This window comes from Botrytis cinerea, chromosome 17 (genome assembly GCF_000143535.2).
Source record: "Botrytis cinerea B05.10 chromosome 17, complete sequence".
Lineage (NCBI taxonomy): Eukaryota > Fungi > Ascomycota > Leotiomycetes > Helotiales > Sclerotiniaceae > Botrytis > Botrytis cinerea.
Genome location: NC_037326.1, coordinates 49,447 through 66,195, shown reverse-complemented (window position 1 = coordinate 66,195; position 16,749 = coordinate 49,447). Strand labels below are relative to the sequence as shown.

The 16,749-nt window shown below is 28.0% G+C and overlaps 1 protein-coding gene across 3 annotated transcripts; it reads right to left on the bottom strand.

Moving 5' to 3' along the window:
• Positions 1-12,505: 12,505 nt before the first annotated feature.
• Positions 12,506-16,518, bottom strand: BCIN_17g00070 (hypothetical protein). 3 transcript variants are annotated; one of them, XM_024698257.1, is made up of 3 exons: positions 14,616-16,518; positions 13,404-14,539; positions 12,506-13,181 (listed from the first exon to the last, which is right to left on the bottom strand). In XM_024698257.1, the coding sequence occupies exons 1-2, from the start codon at positions 16,210-16,212 to the stop codon at positions 14,481-14,483; spliced, it is 1,656 nt and encodes a 551-aa protein (XP_024554075.1). In that variant the 5' UTR covers positions 16,213-16,518; the 3' UTR covers positions 12,506-13,181; positions 13,404-14,480. The 3 variants fall into 3 exon arrangements, with proteins under 3 accessions (XP_024554075.1, XP_024554073.1, XP_024554074.1); XM_024698258.1 differs by having other exon boundaries at positions 13,334-16,518; XM_024698256.1 differs by having other exon boundaries at positions 13,404-16,518.
• Between the last annotated feature and the right edge of the window lie 231 nt (positions 16,519-16,749).

The following is a 16,749-nucleotide window of genomic DNA, read 5'->3' as shown; positions in this document are numbered from 1 at the left end:
TAGTAAAAGGAGCAGGTAGCAACTAGAGAAGAAATGAAGCTTAAGCTTCTCTAAGGGTTGAAGTTGGAGAAGGATAGAAGCTACTGGAGCGGCTGTAGTTTCACGGATATAGATGACAAAGACGGCAAAAAGAAAGAAGATGAGACAACAATTGAGTCAGGGCCACGAAATCGAATCAGATGACTTAGACAAGAAAGAAGAACTGAGAAGGTACAAGAAGTGTAAGCGGGTAACAAAGTCGGCACACCACAAGCAGGCTCTCTAAGTTATGAGATTACAATGGAGGAAAGAAATCTACTTGAAATGAAGGAGAAAATAGACAGCAAATTATGGCAGATTTTGAAGTGCGAGGAGTTGACTGTATGAAAATCATAAAGCTAAGCAAAGCGGAGAGTGCACAGTGTGGATATTTAGCTGATTCATTTCATGTGGAATTTCAAAGGCTTCAAGCACTTTTCCTTCGACCTTGGGACCTTGAATGTTGTGTTGTAGTGACCTAGCTCTAACACATCAGATTCAATCTAAATCGCGAGTTTACAAGTGCACATTCTTGCCCTTCTTGATTGCCTTGCCAGTCATGCTGCCGATAAGGATATCGTCTTCTGAATCTTCCATCACCTCGGGCGCCGTCTCACATTCGCCGACGTTGCCATCCAGTTTCACAAGCACACTACCAGAAGAGTCTTCTCCGCCATTATCTTTACTGCTATTGGATTGATCCAAATCAAAATTCATAGGTAGATTTCTAAGAAAGGATACCTTCGAGTCAATGGATTGCTAAATTCTACTGTACCTTGGATACCAATAATTTGATCGTTATGAAGTCATCGAGAAGGGGCTTGTTCGACTTCAACAGGATCAACATAATTTTCGCGGTCAATATTTACAAGTATTGGGACCCCTTCTTGAGGACAGCAAATAGTTCTTGCTTCGCTTTGGATTCACCGTGGCCTCAATGTCCTTGAAATAGTTCATCACTGGAAGCTGTGATTTCTTGGCATTTTACAAATAGGCCAATTCTTTTCAGATAATTATTGCTTTATAAAGAGCGGAAGGATAGCCAAAAGTCACACCGTCAAGGTACCCAATCAGCTCTGATTGGGTGGTAGGCTGAATGCAATTTGTGTATCTAAAGCCTTATTGGGGTATTTATCACTGTCAAAGTCGGCGAAACATAATGATAACTCTTGCCCAATTGCCGCCATCCGTACAAGTGACAACAATGACCGAAATAAACCCCACGATGGAAGCCTGGAATCTGATATTTGAAAGCCAAGCTGACATTGAAGTCGAAGAAGCGTTTGATCGTGGGATAAGCTTTCGCGACTTTGAAAGCTTCTTTTCTTACGAGTTCACTTACAGGACCGAATTTATGAATAACCCTGGAGTCTCTCGCCTAACTCATTGACGTGATATCATAGAATGGGAATATCTGTTCGGAGATTTCTCGTTTCGAACTGATAGAGCCATCCATTGAGTTGCAGTATCTCAGACTCTTGCACTCGCTTATTTATGAAAATTCAATCGTGTATTCAGAGCTCCTTCGATGAGTGAGTTCCTTCGACCTCTGCCTTTTCTTCTGCCTTATTTCTTGCCCTGCTATTTCTGGGAACTCTTCTCTAACCATGTTATGTGCCTAATTACATATAATATACACGAACAAGAACGAAAGACCTGTGTTTACTTCGAACCAAAGCATATTTGATCTGCCCATGTTCTGGCATTAGTGTAAACAATAGCTGTATAAGCTTCCTGGATGATCTTCTTTTCACTGGTATAGCTTTCAACTACGTGAAAGACGGCCAGGCCAAGTTCAAAAAATCAGAATCTTGAAGAAGTCTTAATTTGGCTTGTAACTTCACTGGGCTTCGGCAGGGATTCTGTTTTTGGAAGAATTTTGGTTTCCAAGAGGAGTGAAACATGGTTACTACATATAAAACTACAATAGATACTGTAGACCATAGCGATTGCGATATAGTTTGTGAGTTTGGAGCGCTTGTAGAGCTTTTGATGATGTGCTCTAACGCTTGCAATTGTCAATGTAAGAATTTAGGCGCCGGCTTATCGCACACTAAGCGAAAACACACCAAAAACCCTCATTTCTTCAATTTTGAATTATATATCATGTCAATTAATTTTTGAATTAGATTAATAAAATCTATTTACATAGTTGATAGTTATTGAGATATTTTTTGGAATAAAGTTATAGGGGTTTCAACCCGGAATTTCTAAAAAAAAGGTTAAAAAATTTATTTATATATATATATATATAAAATATTATACAATAAAATTTGAAAGATTTCGATAATTTAAAATTTAAAATCTTATAATTTTATTAAAATAGAATTTTGAAAAGAATTTTGATCTTATTAAGTAAAGTATTAAAAAATATAATTTATATAAAAAATGATTTTTTCATAGAGATTTTGTTACGAAATAAAATAGTTCATAATAAGCCGAGGGCCAAACTCTTACATTTTAAAGCTTATTATACGATCTTAAAACAGTTTATGAAATTAATTAGAGAGATTTATAATTAATGTTAACTAACTACTATCGATCGAAATGCTTTTTATATTACAATTTATTATTTATATTAATAGCATTATAAATTATAAATTATATAGGAGATATTAATTCAAAACTTAAAGACTAGTCATCGGGGGAAAAGAAATTCTCAGATTGTGGATTTATAGAAGATTTTATTTCTTATTTTTGAGATATATAAAATTTTGATTTTATTTCTTTAATCTTTATGAAGATTAGTTTTCAAAGCCTCGATTTTTATTGTACTTGAGGTTTAATTATAAATAATAATGATTTATCTATTATAAAGAAGTAAAAGATAAGAAAAGACTATATAAGAAAAGCCTTTATATATATTATTAAAAGTATAAATAGTTATATATAGAAAATAAAATAAGTTATTATAGTAGGAAAATAAAAGAAATGAATTAAAATAAAATATTCAAATTTTGAGAATCAATTTAGAAACTGAAAAATTCAATTTCTTTTTAGATTTATAGAAGAGAAATTATAAATAATTATTAGAAATTAATAATATATGATATTCAAGTTATACATTTCATTTATATTATATAAGACATTACAATTTTCCTTTAATGAATAACGACCTACTTATGTAACCTCATAGCTTACTAATTAAGAATATTGAGATTTTGATTTAATAGCTTATTAAATAGATTTATAATAAGATATCTATATTACTATATAATTCTAAAATTAGAATTCAAAGAATAATAAAAATAATATATTTGAAAAACATATAACAAGCTTTAACAAAATATATCTTTAACAATTAATTTATATATCTTCAAAAGATTATATATCGAATTGAAATTATTTTATAATAATTTAACCTTCTCATTAACCGGAAAAACCCTACCCTAATATTAATATATTACTTATAATCAATCAAAAAGATTTTTATAGATCTACAGATATAAAAATGACCTATCATTGAAAAAGAATATAATTACATAATACATAGAGTACATTATCACTTTGTTTACTTCTACGAATTCATTATGAATTAAGAATAAATTCAATTTATAGTAGAATTAACTAATTTTAATTTATCTTATATTTGAAATATTATAACTATGTATAATACTTCTTACTGAGAACTATAGTACTAATTAATTACTATTAGTCGAAAAGCCTTTTCATATTAAAAATCAATATTTATTATATTTTTAAGTATAAAAATCTCTATGATTTATAACTTTGACTCTTTTAAATTTTATTTTTATAAAGTTTTCATAATAATAAGTAACATAGTTTATTAATAGATCAGTCATATTAATGAATCGACTACTTTTATTTCGAATTGTTATTTTAAAGTTATATTATTTAATAACAATTAAATCAATTAATTAAAATTATTAAAAATCTAATAATCTAGAATTTAGTATATTATTTTAATAAGTTTTTATATTATAATTTATCTTTCCACATTTATTATAATATTAATTAAAAAATACTTCCCCATTAAAATTTCCTCCTTTTTAATACTTATTACATTAAATTTGAATATCAACCTCTTACTAAAATAATATATCAAAAACCTTTCATTCAATAAACACTTCTTCTTAATATAATTAAATTTTTTTCATATATCAATATTTATTTAATACTTTATTTATTATTCAAAATATACAATTCTTTATATTTAAAAATATATTTTTATAAACAAATCTCTTTATACCTTTAATTAAAATTAATATAATTTCGAATATAAATATAAAAAAGCTTAATTGATAACAAGTTATTCAAGATTTAATTAATATTAATTGAAAAAAAGCTTTTATTAAATTATAAAAGATTCAAAAGATTTATTAATCTAAATCGAAAAAGGAAAAAATAAATATATAAATTCGAATATCTAATTTCGAGAATATAGTTTTAGAATTAAATAGAATTAAACTTATTCTTCAAAATTCTGATTTCATATTCTAAAAAATGATTAATTCTTTATATATAATTTTAAAAACTACAAAGAATTTAATCTTTAAAATATAATTAATATATATCTTAATAAATCCATCAATTTGATTACTATATAAACATTTTAAATTATTAAAATAATCAACATCAAATAATTAAATTAAATAACTTAAATAAAATGATAAATATAAATATATATAATATCATTCTCTTTATAATATATTTGAAAAACTATTGATTTATAACTTTCATATTTATTCAATATTAATATTCGATATTTGCTTTTTTTCAATTCTTAATATATTTATCAAAATGTTTTAATTATTCTAAACTTATTTCATTATTTATTTATCTATTAAATATAAATTTAATAATCTATTTCATAAAAAAATCGATTTCAATATATCAATTAAAAAAATGGATTTGTTTTTAAACTGTTAAAAATAAAAGAATAATTTCGCTCTCTCTATTTCTATATATTATTACTATAATCCATTCTCAAACTATTTAATTATATAGATTTATTTTTATTATATTTCTCAATACTAATAATAATCATTATTATATATATAATTCCTATTATAAAATTTGTTTGATTGAAATTATAGAAATCTCTTTTCAAAATATTATACTTCATTTATATATTTGTAATTAATCAAAATTACTTTTCAATAAACTTAGAATCTTTATAAAAAGCTTTTTGAAAGTTATAAATATAATTAAAATACATTTTTAATTCAATTCAATATTTTACAAATCAATATATTCAAAACTTCTCAATATATTTCGCACTCTTCAATTCAAAAAGATAATTTACTATATCTTTTACATTCTTAAATTTAAATAAAAAACTTTTCAAATCTATATTAAGAATGTATTAAATAAATATCTCCTCTTCTAATTCAATCAAATTATAACTTTTTGATTGATTTTTAATTATATTAGATTTACTTCCAATTCTATTATTCAATATAATTCGAAATATACAATAAAACTAAACTGTCTTTCGAATTAATAATTTTTTACCTAATTCAATAACTTGAATAACTAAAATTATACATACTTCTTTAAAATGAATTTCCATAATTAATTATAAAGAAAATATATATTAAATATAAAATAATAATTCGAGATAAAAATAACTGATCTACTAATATAGCCAACTCACTAATAAACTACATTAACATTTTTTATATTTTAAAATTCTCAGAAATTTATATAAATGAATCAAAATATTGAAAACATTATAAGATTTTCATCTATTTTATCAATAAATTTAATTATTTTGATAAGAGCTTAACTTCCTATTTATATAACTTAGTTAATAAGAATTTAAAAAATAATTAATGGATTCGTAAAAGCAAACGAAGTGGAAAAGTACTAATATATTATATAATCATATATCTATATAGCAGACCATTTTTATATTTGTAGATTTATAAAACCCCTTTTAATTGATTATAAGTAATATATTAATGCTAGAATAGAATTGTTTTAATTGAAATCCCCTTTTAATTGATTATAAATAATGTACTAATACTAGAATAGAATTATTCCAATCAAATAGAATAATAGATTTCACGAAATTCAATATACAATCTTAAAAGAAAAGAAAATTCAATTGAAAAAGAAATAATTAAATTAAAACAATTGAAAGCTTTTTAATAATTTAATTAGTTTTAGAATAAACTCTATAATAATGATAAAATCAATAAATTGAATAGATTGAATTGTAAGAAGATATATTCAAAAGTATATTGATAAGTAAAGGATATAAATGCCTTAGATATAATTGCTTTGAATATTTTTTCAATATTAGAATCTAAATTAGAATCTAAATTAGAATCTGAATTAGAATCTGAATTAGAATCTGAATTAGAATCTAAATTAGAATCTGAATTAGAATGTAAAAATAAGAAAAAGAATTAGAATGTGAAAATAAGAAAGAGAATTAGAAAGAGAACAAGAGAGAGAATAAAAGAGAGAATAAAAAAGAGAATAAAAAAAGAGAATATATCTTAAAAATAAGAAAAGAAAGATAAAAAACTTCTATGATTCCATAGTCTGAAAAATTCCTTTTCCCCGACGGCTAGTTTATTAGAGAGAATAGAGCGAAAATTACTAATTCTGATTTTCTCTTTTCTTCTTGAGAATCTCTTTTATATATAGAAAAAGTATTATCTTTAAGAGACTTTTAAATTTTAGTTTAACAATGAGTTTATCTCTAATTAATCTATTAAAGATTTTCTTCTTCTAATTAATGAATGAAAATTATTCGAATAATAATATATAAAAGAATTAATCTCAATTTCTACTGATTCATATATAACTAATATATCTCATGAGGGAGCTTATAATATATAATTTGTATATTTCAAAAAGAGAAATATAAACTTTATACTCGATAAAATAAATATAACAATTGATTAGTTAAAAATAAATTTATTATGTTTTTTAAAACTTATTAAAATTAACTATAAAGGAAATAGTTTGAAATAGAAATGATATATATTAAGTACTTAAAAATAATAAATAAATCATAGTTTCAATAGTAATGAGTTAAAGAATTATATAATAATATTAAATTAAAGATAATATAGTTTATTATCGAATAAATTATATATAGTTTATTATCGAATAGATTATATTATCAAATTAATTTCTCAATTTATTTATAAAACTCGTTTATATATGATTATATGATTTCTTTATCTATTAATAAAAACTTAAGAAGCTGAATGTATAAAGTTTGACTATTAAAATATTATAAAAATCTATTCTTTTATTCAAATTAAAACTAATATAAGAGTTGTTAGCCGTCGGGGGAAAAGAATTTTTCAGACTGTAGACTCATAGTAGTTTTTCTTTTTCTTATTTTTTAGATATATAAAATCTTAATTTTATTTCTTTAATCTTTATAAAAGCCAGCCCTTAAACTCCTGATTCTTATTACGCTCGAGATTTAATTATAAATAATAATAATCTATTTTTAGAGTTTATTAATTTATTGATTAAAAATATTAAGATTTAAATTTAATAATTTTGTCAATTAGAATAATTTTATTCTAGTATCGATATATTATTTATAACTAATTAAAAGAGATTTAGAAATCTGTAAATTTAAAAATAATTTATTATGGAAATATAATATGATTATATAATATATAGAGTACATTTCTATTTGATTTGCTTTTAAGAATCTATAATAATATTAATAATATCAAAGATGTAATTAAAATTTAAAACTTCAAAACCTTAAAACCTCAAGACCTCAAGACCTTTCAAATCTCATAAATCTTTTTATAATTCTCTTTCTAATTCTCTTTCTAATTCTCTTGCTAATCCTCTTTCTAATTCTCTTTTTAATTCTCACTTATATAATCTGACAGCTTACTAATCAAGGATATTAAGATTCTGATTTGATAGCTAATTAGATTCATGATAAGATATCTATATTAATATATAACTTTACAATTAGAATTCAAAGAATAATAAAAATAATATATTTGAAAAGCATATAATAAACTTTAATAGAATATATTTTTAATAATTAATTTATATACATTAAAAAGATTATATATTGAATTGAAGTTTTATAACTATTTAAATTTCTTATTAATTAGAATAACTCTATTTTAGTATTGATATATCATTTATAATTAATCAGAAGGAGTTTTATAAATCTGTAAATATGAAATGATTTGTTATAGAGATATATGATTACATAATATATGAGTACATTTCTACTTGATTTGCTTTTACGAATCCATCATAAGAATACTTCTTTTATAATGAAAATTGTAATATTTTCAAGTTTTAATTGAATATAATAAAAATATTAGGGTAGAAACTCGATTTTAAAAAAAACACAAATTTTATTATTATTTGAATTTATTTTTCAAAAATGATAATTGATTATCAAAATAAGAATGTTTAAAAATAACTAATTTTGATATACTTTAAAATGATCTGTCTAATAATATAATCCGCTGAATAATAAACTACGTTGTATATTGAATAATTTTAAAGATCTCTATAATATTATATTATAAAAACAAAAAAAAGTAATTTTTTATTATTCTTTTATATTAATATGTATTAAGCTTTTATTGAAAATTGAAATAGAAAGTTTAAAGTAATATCAAATATAATAATAAATTATATTATGAGCCTACGAGCCCTCGAACCTCTTGGTTTTAAAAAAGTATAATTTAAATATAATTTAAATATAATTATTATTCTAAAGAGTTAAAAAGAAATTTTATTAAAAGTTTATAGATGAAGTTGGTTTATTAATATTAAATATATCAAATATATTTATTCTTTTGAAAGAAATTTTATTGAAAGATTATAGATGAAATTGATTCATTAATATTAAATGATAACAACAAAATAATTTTATATAAAAGAATTAATTATATTATTACATTATAAGAACTATAGTATTAGAATAATTTCAATAATAATAGGTTTATTCTAAGTATCATAAGCTTCATAAAATTAATTATATAAATTTTAAGAACATTTATATTATATAAACTTTAGTTCTTTACAAAAAATCATAGTTTTAAGATTAGTATTATAGTTTTTTTTTAGAAGCTTTTAGCTTATTCTATATAGCTATTATTTTTAAAAATTTGTTTTATTCAATTTACATTAGCTCAAATTAACTAATTCAAATAATTCTATTAAAAGTTTTCAATCTATACTATGATATTATAATATTAAGAATATTATATATAAGAATATATATTAATTATACAACTTGAATCGGGTTTTAAATAAAAAAAATTTACTTTTATATATATAGTACTATAATTCTTATATAGTTATTAAGTATAGATAATAGTCACTCATTAAAATTAAATTTAAAACAGTCGTTTTATTACTTTTGTTTTATAGCTTCAATAATATAAATTCTAATTCTCTTATATATATAATTAGATAATTGAATTAAGAATCAATTTAATTATATCAAAAATTAAATAGTTTATTCTTAGTATTTTTCATGTATAATAAAATATATAATTAAAACTCTCAAAAAAGAACTTTATAAAAACATTGAAATTTATTAATAAAATAAACAAAATTATAAACTTTTACATTTTTATATTTCAATAAAAGTAGTAAAATAATTATTTTAAATGTGATTTTAATTAGTAACTACTATCTATACTTCAATACTATGAATAGTAAGATTATTATTAGGATAAACCTCTAATAAGTAACATCTTTAATCTAATAAATCAATTGAGAGGTTGAATAATTTTAGTTTTCTAGATATTTATTAGAAATTTTGATTTTATATCTTATATTACTCTTTTTTATCCCTAAGATTATTTATCATGGATTTCCAGAAACGATTAATATTATTCAGGCTGAATAGTATAATTAATTTATAGAAGATATTGAAAAAAGTATTTAATTTCAAATAATTAAATATATAATATATACTGTTAGGAGATCTGAAAGAAGTCAGAGAAATAATATAAATATAAATTAATAAAAGGATTTTGAAAGAATGTAAAATATAAATAAATAATGATTTTCATATATCTATTAAATAAGTCATTGAGGAAAAAGAATTTTCAAACTATAAATTATAGAAGTTTCTTTTTTCTTTTTTCTTTTTAATTATTATAATAATTTTAAAACTCTATAAAATTATAAACTTCAAATTCTTTTTCTTTAACAACTAATTTTATTATAATACAAAATCTTATATATAAGTTTTAATCTAATTCTAATTCCAATATTTAATATTTAATATTTAATATAATATAATATAATAATAGAATAGTAATTTCTTATTTAGTATTCTATTTAGGTTTTTATTTAGGTCCTTATTTAGTTTATTTTTATAAGTTCTTAAATAGATTCTAATTTGATTCTAATATTGAAAAACGTCTAAGACAATTATACCTTAGGTATTAATCTCTCTGTTTATGAATACACCTTCAAATATACCTTTCTTCAATTCTTTCAATTCAATTAATTAATTTCACTACTATTATAAAGCTTATTTTAAAATTAATAATAGTGTTTGTAAAAGCTTTTTATTATTTTAATTTAATCACTTTTTTTCTAATTGAATTTTCTTTTTTTTAAGATTATATATTAAATTGAAATAGTTTTCTTGGGTTTTGTTTTTTACTTAATCGGAAAAATTAAGTTTTAATAATGTTTCTATATTCAACTAAAAAACTAAATTTTAATCAATGAAAAGTTTTATATATTATTTACAATCAATTAAAAGAATTTTATAAATTTGTAGTCATGAAAATGATTTATTATAGAGATATATAATTATATAATATATAGAGTATATGATCATTTAGTTTGCTTTTACGAATTTATATTAATTAAACATATAAGAAATATAATAAATTAAAAAAAATATAAAAGAGAACATAGGAAATAATATACTTTTCTATTAGATTTATAAAATTAAGAATTTCTAGAATATTATATTCCAGGCTTTATAATATATAATTTGAGATAAAGTAGCTTACGATTTTATAATAAAATAAAGTACTAAACTAAAAAGAGATTATATTAACCCCAACAAATCTTCTTGAATAAAATCAAAATTCAAAAATTGAATTGGTGAAGCACTCATGTTTTTGTAATATACAATTTGCTGATTTATATATAAATATTTATACACAAGTGATAGCAATCTGTCTGTTTGTATGTAATAGATTCCAGCTATAATTTATTAGATAAGATTGAACATTCAGGTACCTATCTCCTGTATTGTTCTTATTCAGCACTACCATCAACAGAATAATCAGACTATCTTTCTTCCTCTAAAAGATTAACTTTGAAACACGCAGGGAATTGATAAGTGACAAGTAAATTAAAGGCTCAATGGGCTGGCTTTCTAATAAGCCTGTGGAAGCTATATACCGCTGCACGCACACATGGTGATAGATTTTATGAGGTTCGAGAGAGCGGCAAGCAATACTTCGTTGAGATTTTGAGGGAGTTTGGAAGGTGGAACATTTCAATAACACGCCCTATGCGCCAATTTATCTTACCGCCTAGTTATTGCCTTTATGTAGTTATGCAATGCGTCACTGACTAAGTATCCTGCCATACTATCACACCCATTAGGCCTGATGGACCAACCAGCATCTCATTCCATCAGATTATTAGTGCTCAGTCGATATCGCGCTTATTATATATTATCCCCATGGTCATCGCGGTATAATTTTATCTTCACAGACTCTTTCGCGGCAAGCACAATTTCAGATAGACTGATTCGACTCTCAATGGGGCATGGCATGACAGCGGTCTTCGTGACAATATACTTTGCGGAGGATATCTCCATTTATCGTACAAGAATATGCATGTCATATTTCGTATCGCTGTGACGAATATCACGTGCCTAGTGACATCTCATCACACTCACCATAGTTTGAGACTAGCTTGATTTAAGCGATGCTTTATTATATAACAAATAAAAAGATCCCTCAAGGATCTATTTCCTCCTTGGCTTAATGTGACGTAGGTGAACGATTTCAATTCAATAGCCACTACATCACCTAATCGAATGTGAAAGAGACTAGCTCTTTTAATAGCCCCTTTGTACTCACTTAACTTCGATAGATCTTGTATACAATTTTGGTGATAAGCATATATAAATACAACTTTGTGACAGATCGCAACTATACAACTCACAGATTATGATTCTGATAGTTGATCACTTGATCATCTACATCGGCTCCACCTGGCTCTGTTAACTGCTACTGCTAAATAATTCTTGTGAATCTGAAGCATATTGTACCAATCCTTGAATACGGTCGGAATAGGTTTCAATCGTCGGTGAAGGCTTCACTTCTCGCCCGGAATCGTGTCTTTATGGCGGTTCGACTTCGAGAACTTGGACTGCTGCTGCTGATCATAGCGACTCTCTTTGACTAGCTTTTTTTTGCTCCCGTAAATCAACACATCTCTTAGGAACTTGATTTTCGATCCCGATCTCAACCTTCTCCTTCGCCCACTTCAATCCAATCACACGAAAGTAGGCTTCAAATACGACATAAAAAATTATGCATAGAGAAAGAAGCGATATAAACTGACTGTATTATATACAGATGTCCAAAACATTCACACTAACTACTTCAACTTCTCTCTATTCATTATCTCTTTCAATTCCCTTTTCATTTTTTCCACGCCCCAAAGAACTGCACACCACTTCTCATACTCATATCCACAGCCATTTTCATTTACCTGCATATTCCCTTTACTATATTTGTCTCCTTCAGCCTCATCCTTCGTACATCTCACTCCCGAATTTTCCCCTATAATACACTCCAGCATCCTTTCTATAGCGTTGACCCTTTCTTCCCCTCTATCAATCTCTCCTTCCAACCCATTCAAACACAATTCCCTAAACTCACTTTCGTCTCCGCCCAATCTATCATCGTTATCGCCTCCCAAAACCTTCTCTATGATAGCTTGTCTCATCTTCTGCATACGTGAATGTTTTCTCTTCTCATTTGCGACTGCTATCGTTGCTTTCTCGATAAGACTATCAAGATAGTTGAGAATAGAGACAACCATTGTTTTGATGATTTTGATGCTAGATAATTCTTCTTGGACGGGATTGCATAGCTTGAATGATGGTCGTCTTTCTTTGCTCTCACTGCCGTCCATAGAGAAGGTTTCAAAGTCTCTTTTGTGGGAGTTGTGAGATGCAGATCCGTTTACTGCAAGAAATAGATGGGATTAGTGTTTTTACTCTTATTACCATTAAATAAATACAGACTTAAAAGAGAAGGCTATATTTTCATATGAATAGCTGCCTGCTTACTAGAGCAAAACTTTCGAGAAGGGAATAGTAATTATCCACTAGACTTACTCAGAGTGAAGCAAAAGGCTCTCACAGCGAAAGGTCTTTCGATTGAAATAAAACAGGACAAACAACTTACAATGAGTATTGAGAGACGGTGAAGATACTAGCGTAAACTCTAAAAGAGATAGACCACTAGATGCGATCAAGTAGTCCCATTGCTCTTTCAAAACTATTACAAAGTCTTCTTCCTCTTCTGGATTTTGACCAACTGAATGTGCCAGCAAATTGATATCAGGTCCATAACATTTCTGGAGAATGCCAAGTTTTGAAAGTCGTATCTTCATCCATGAGGATATATGAGTTGATTGATGTGAATGTTGATCTTGTTGTTGAAGGGATGTTGATAGAGGATTTGATTGTTCGTTAGTTGATTCTTGGATGTGTTCTGATTTGTGATGTTTTCCAATTTCGTTCTGATTCAATTTGGAACTAATTCTCAGGATGGATGGATTAGTGATTAACATAACAGCATCACTGACAATATGATGCTCATTGACAACAGCGTTCTCGCCGTGATTCCCATCAAGAACAACATCATGTCCGTGGAGACGGTTCCTGTCAAGAACACCAGTATTATTACCGACGTTATGTTCGCCATCATCCCCATCACCACATTCCTTCACTCTCCTTATTACTCCGCCCCCCCCCTTCTCATCGTCTCTTCCCCCTTCCTGCGATGTCGATAACATCCTCTCGAATTTCTCCAACATTTCCCTTCTCCCCGACACTGAATCCAACAAGAGGATACTCAAAAAGCTCTCCGGGGACTTCAAAAATTGCTCGAACAGTTTGACTACAAATACACCACAGTCATATCCATTCTGTTGACATGTGACGAATCGATGCTGCCATTTAATAGATGATCTGGGTATCTCAAGATTGAATTCTGCTTTAGCCCTTTTGATAATCCATGTTTGCAATAGACTAACAGCTTTGCTGTGATCTGTTTGACCAAGGAGGGTGTCGATTGTGAGGATAGTCGGGTGGCCTTGACGAAGGTAATGAGAAGTAGTAGTCGCTGGAGTCGAAGTAGAATCAACATGTGATACATTTTTCAAGCCAACAATAACAGCAAGATACCAATGAACATTATCGAAATTGATAGGAATAATCGTGTAATCCCTATTGAACACTTCATTAGATTTGTCCCATGTCAAACAATAATTTCCACTTTCCAAGGCGGCAAGGAGTAGTGATGATTGCAAAGAAAATCTAGATGAATCATTAGATTGGGTTTTTAATATAGACATCGATGCATTGATCGTGTCGTCGTCCAACCATGATTTACCTCGAAGTCTTGATACATGACGTTCCTCAATCTCGATATGGTTGACGATTATCTTCTCGTTTTTAGTCCAAGGAAGGGATAGTGGTCTTGGTAAGGATGATGAAGACAATGTTGAGTTCCGCTCCTGTAGCGACGGTAATAATGTCTCGATTCTCTCCTCTCTCGTTGCCGCTGCCACCGGCGCCGAGTTGTGAGCCAGAGAGCTTTTTCGCTTGTTATCTCCATTCAATCCATCCACAACTATACCCTCTCTTTCTCTCTCTTTATTCAATACGTTTTCCAAATCCTCGTTCGAAGCCCGGGCCATTTTCCAGCCTGGTGATTTTTGAATGAAAGGATCGGCTAGCTTGAAAGATTCATCTTCGCTCATGATGTCGCTTCCTGCTCCTCCTCCAACCCACCCCTCATTATCTGAATCATAAATTGGCACGGGCGAAACATCTTGGCGAACAAGAGAAACGTTTCTCTTCTCATTGTGATCAAGAGTTTCATATTTATCAACATTAGAATGTTCTCTTCTCTTCACAATTTGTGAAGGAGCAGATGCTGCAATCTTATTTGCTGGGGTTGCAGTTGTGGTCAAGGATGTTGCGATTGGGTATCCAGGCGATGATGAATGTATATGGAAAGATAGATTGTGAGAAGCTTTCCGGGACAATTCTGGGGTCAGAGGACTAGAAGGATTTGCCTGATTTCTTAACTTCACTGCGGAGTTTGGCTTTGTAGTTGATGTTTTGGTTGATTTTGTAGCGATGAATGAAGTTGATGGTTCCACGACTTTGGGAATGCTGACTTTGCTCACTTCTCGTACTTGTTCATTCTCTTCACCTTTTTCACCTCTCACTCCATCTTCTTGGCTCCCCCCTTCCCCATTTTCTATCCATGGCTTCTTTAACGTTGCTCTCACCGGTGTCGACTCAATCGACGAGGAAGGCGATGACCAATATCCATCTTTCATAATCTCCGCCTTTCTTCTCTTCTTCCTTCCCCCACCATTCCTTCTCTTCTCTTCCAAAATTTCCCTCTTTGCGCACTCTGTGTCTTCCCTCGGAAACCAAGTCAAATCGTTTCTTGAACCTTTCTTACGATTCCCCTTCCTCACCAGCCTCGCTGCTCTTAATGCCTCTAATATAATAGGAAAAGTGTAACCTGTTTCCGATTGGACTGATTTGATGTTTCGTAAAGAATCTCGAGATTGTATCGTCCTTCGACCCAGCCAAAAGAACAATTCCCATATGCTGTCCAGCGAGAAAACTTGACGCAGATTTTCCGTCAGTGTTTTCTTATCCTTGTGTAGCTTGTGCCAATCATCGTGGTGAAGGACCTCCATAGTTTTGAATATAATATCGGATTCAAGTCTTGTAATGATCCAGTCCTCAAATAAAGGCCCATTCTCGATGTCGACCTCGGCCTTGGAACTCTCATTATTGTCGTCATCCTGAGCCTCCCAATCCCTATTGATGTAACTTTGGTATAGATCTTCCCAACTATCAATCAAATCTTGACTTGCTTCGGCAGTAATTTCGGATGTTGATTCAAAGATGCTTGTAAATTGCTCTAGTGACTTCTCTACTAGATTCTCGACTGCCTCCTTCATTGTATCGCTGAATGTTGAATCTTCTTTGTTCTGTTCGTTATCGTGGCGTTTGCGACACTCCCGTTTCTTCGTCGCGATCGTTGGTTTCCCTTGCCGTATTGCCACTGTGGTCTTTGTGATGCTGGTGGTAATCGTAGTTGTAAGCAGTCATGTTGATTACAATGGGCATTGATTCTTGACAAATGTGATACAAGAAGCAATGGATGAGAGTGAGAGTGGGAAGAGAAAAGGGTTGACACAGTGAGGGAGGGAAGGGACGATAAGGATAAGATGATGCTAAACTATTGTTAAGGTAGCAAGCAGCACATGAATAGAAAATGGTTCGAGAAATTATGCGCGCATTGACCATTGATTCGAAAGTCCTGTGGTCCCCTTCAACAGTTCACCCGGCAACTGAACCATGAGAGATGGATCTTGATGTCTAATAAACTTTACTTATTTCCACAGATTCAATTACATCATTAAATCTACCGAAAAGAGATTTACTACTAAACTGGTCTTTAAATACATTGGACCATTCAGTTGACAAGGCAGGTG

Bases quoted from the DNA above. Each gene is read 5' to 3' on its own strand.
- BCIN_17g00070 (XM_024698256.1), bottom strand. From the start codon at position 16,212: ATGAAGGAGGCAGTCGAGAATCTAGTAGAGAAGTCACTAGAGCAATTT. The intron at 13,182-13,403 runs GTAAGTTGTTTG...TATTTCTTGCAG, and splicing joins ACCGTCTCTCAATACTCATT to TAAACGGATCTGCATCTCAC.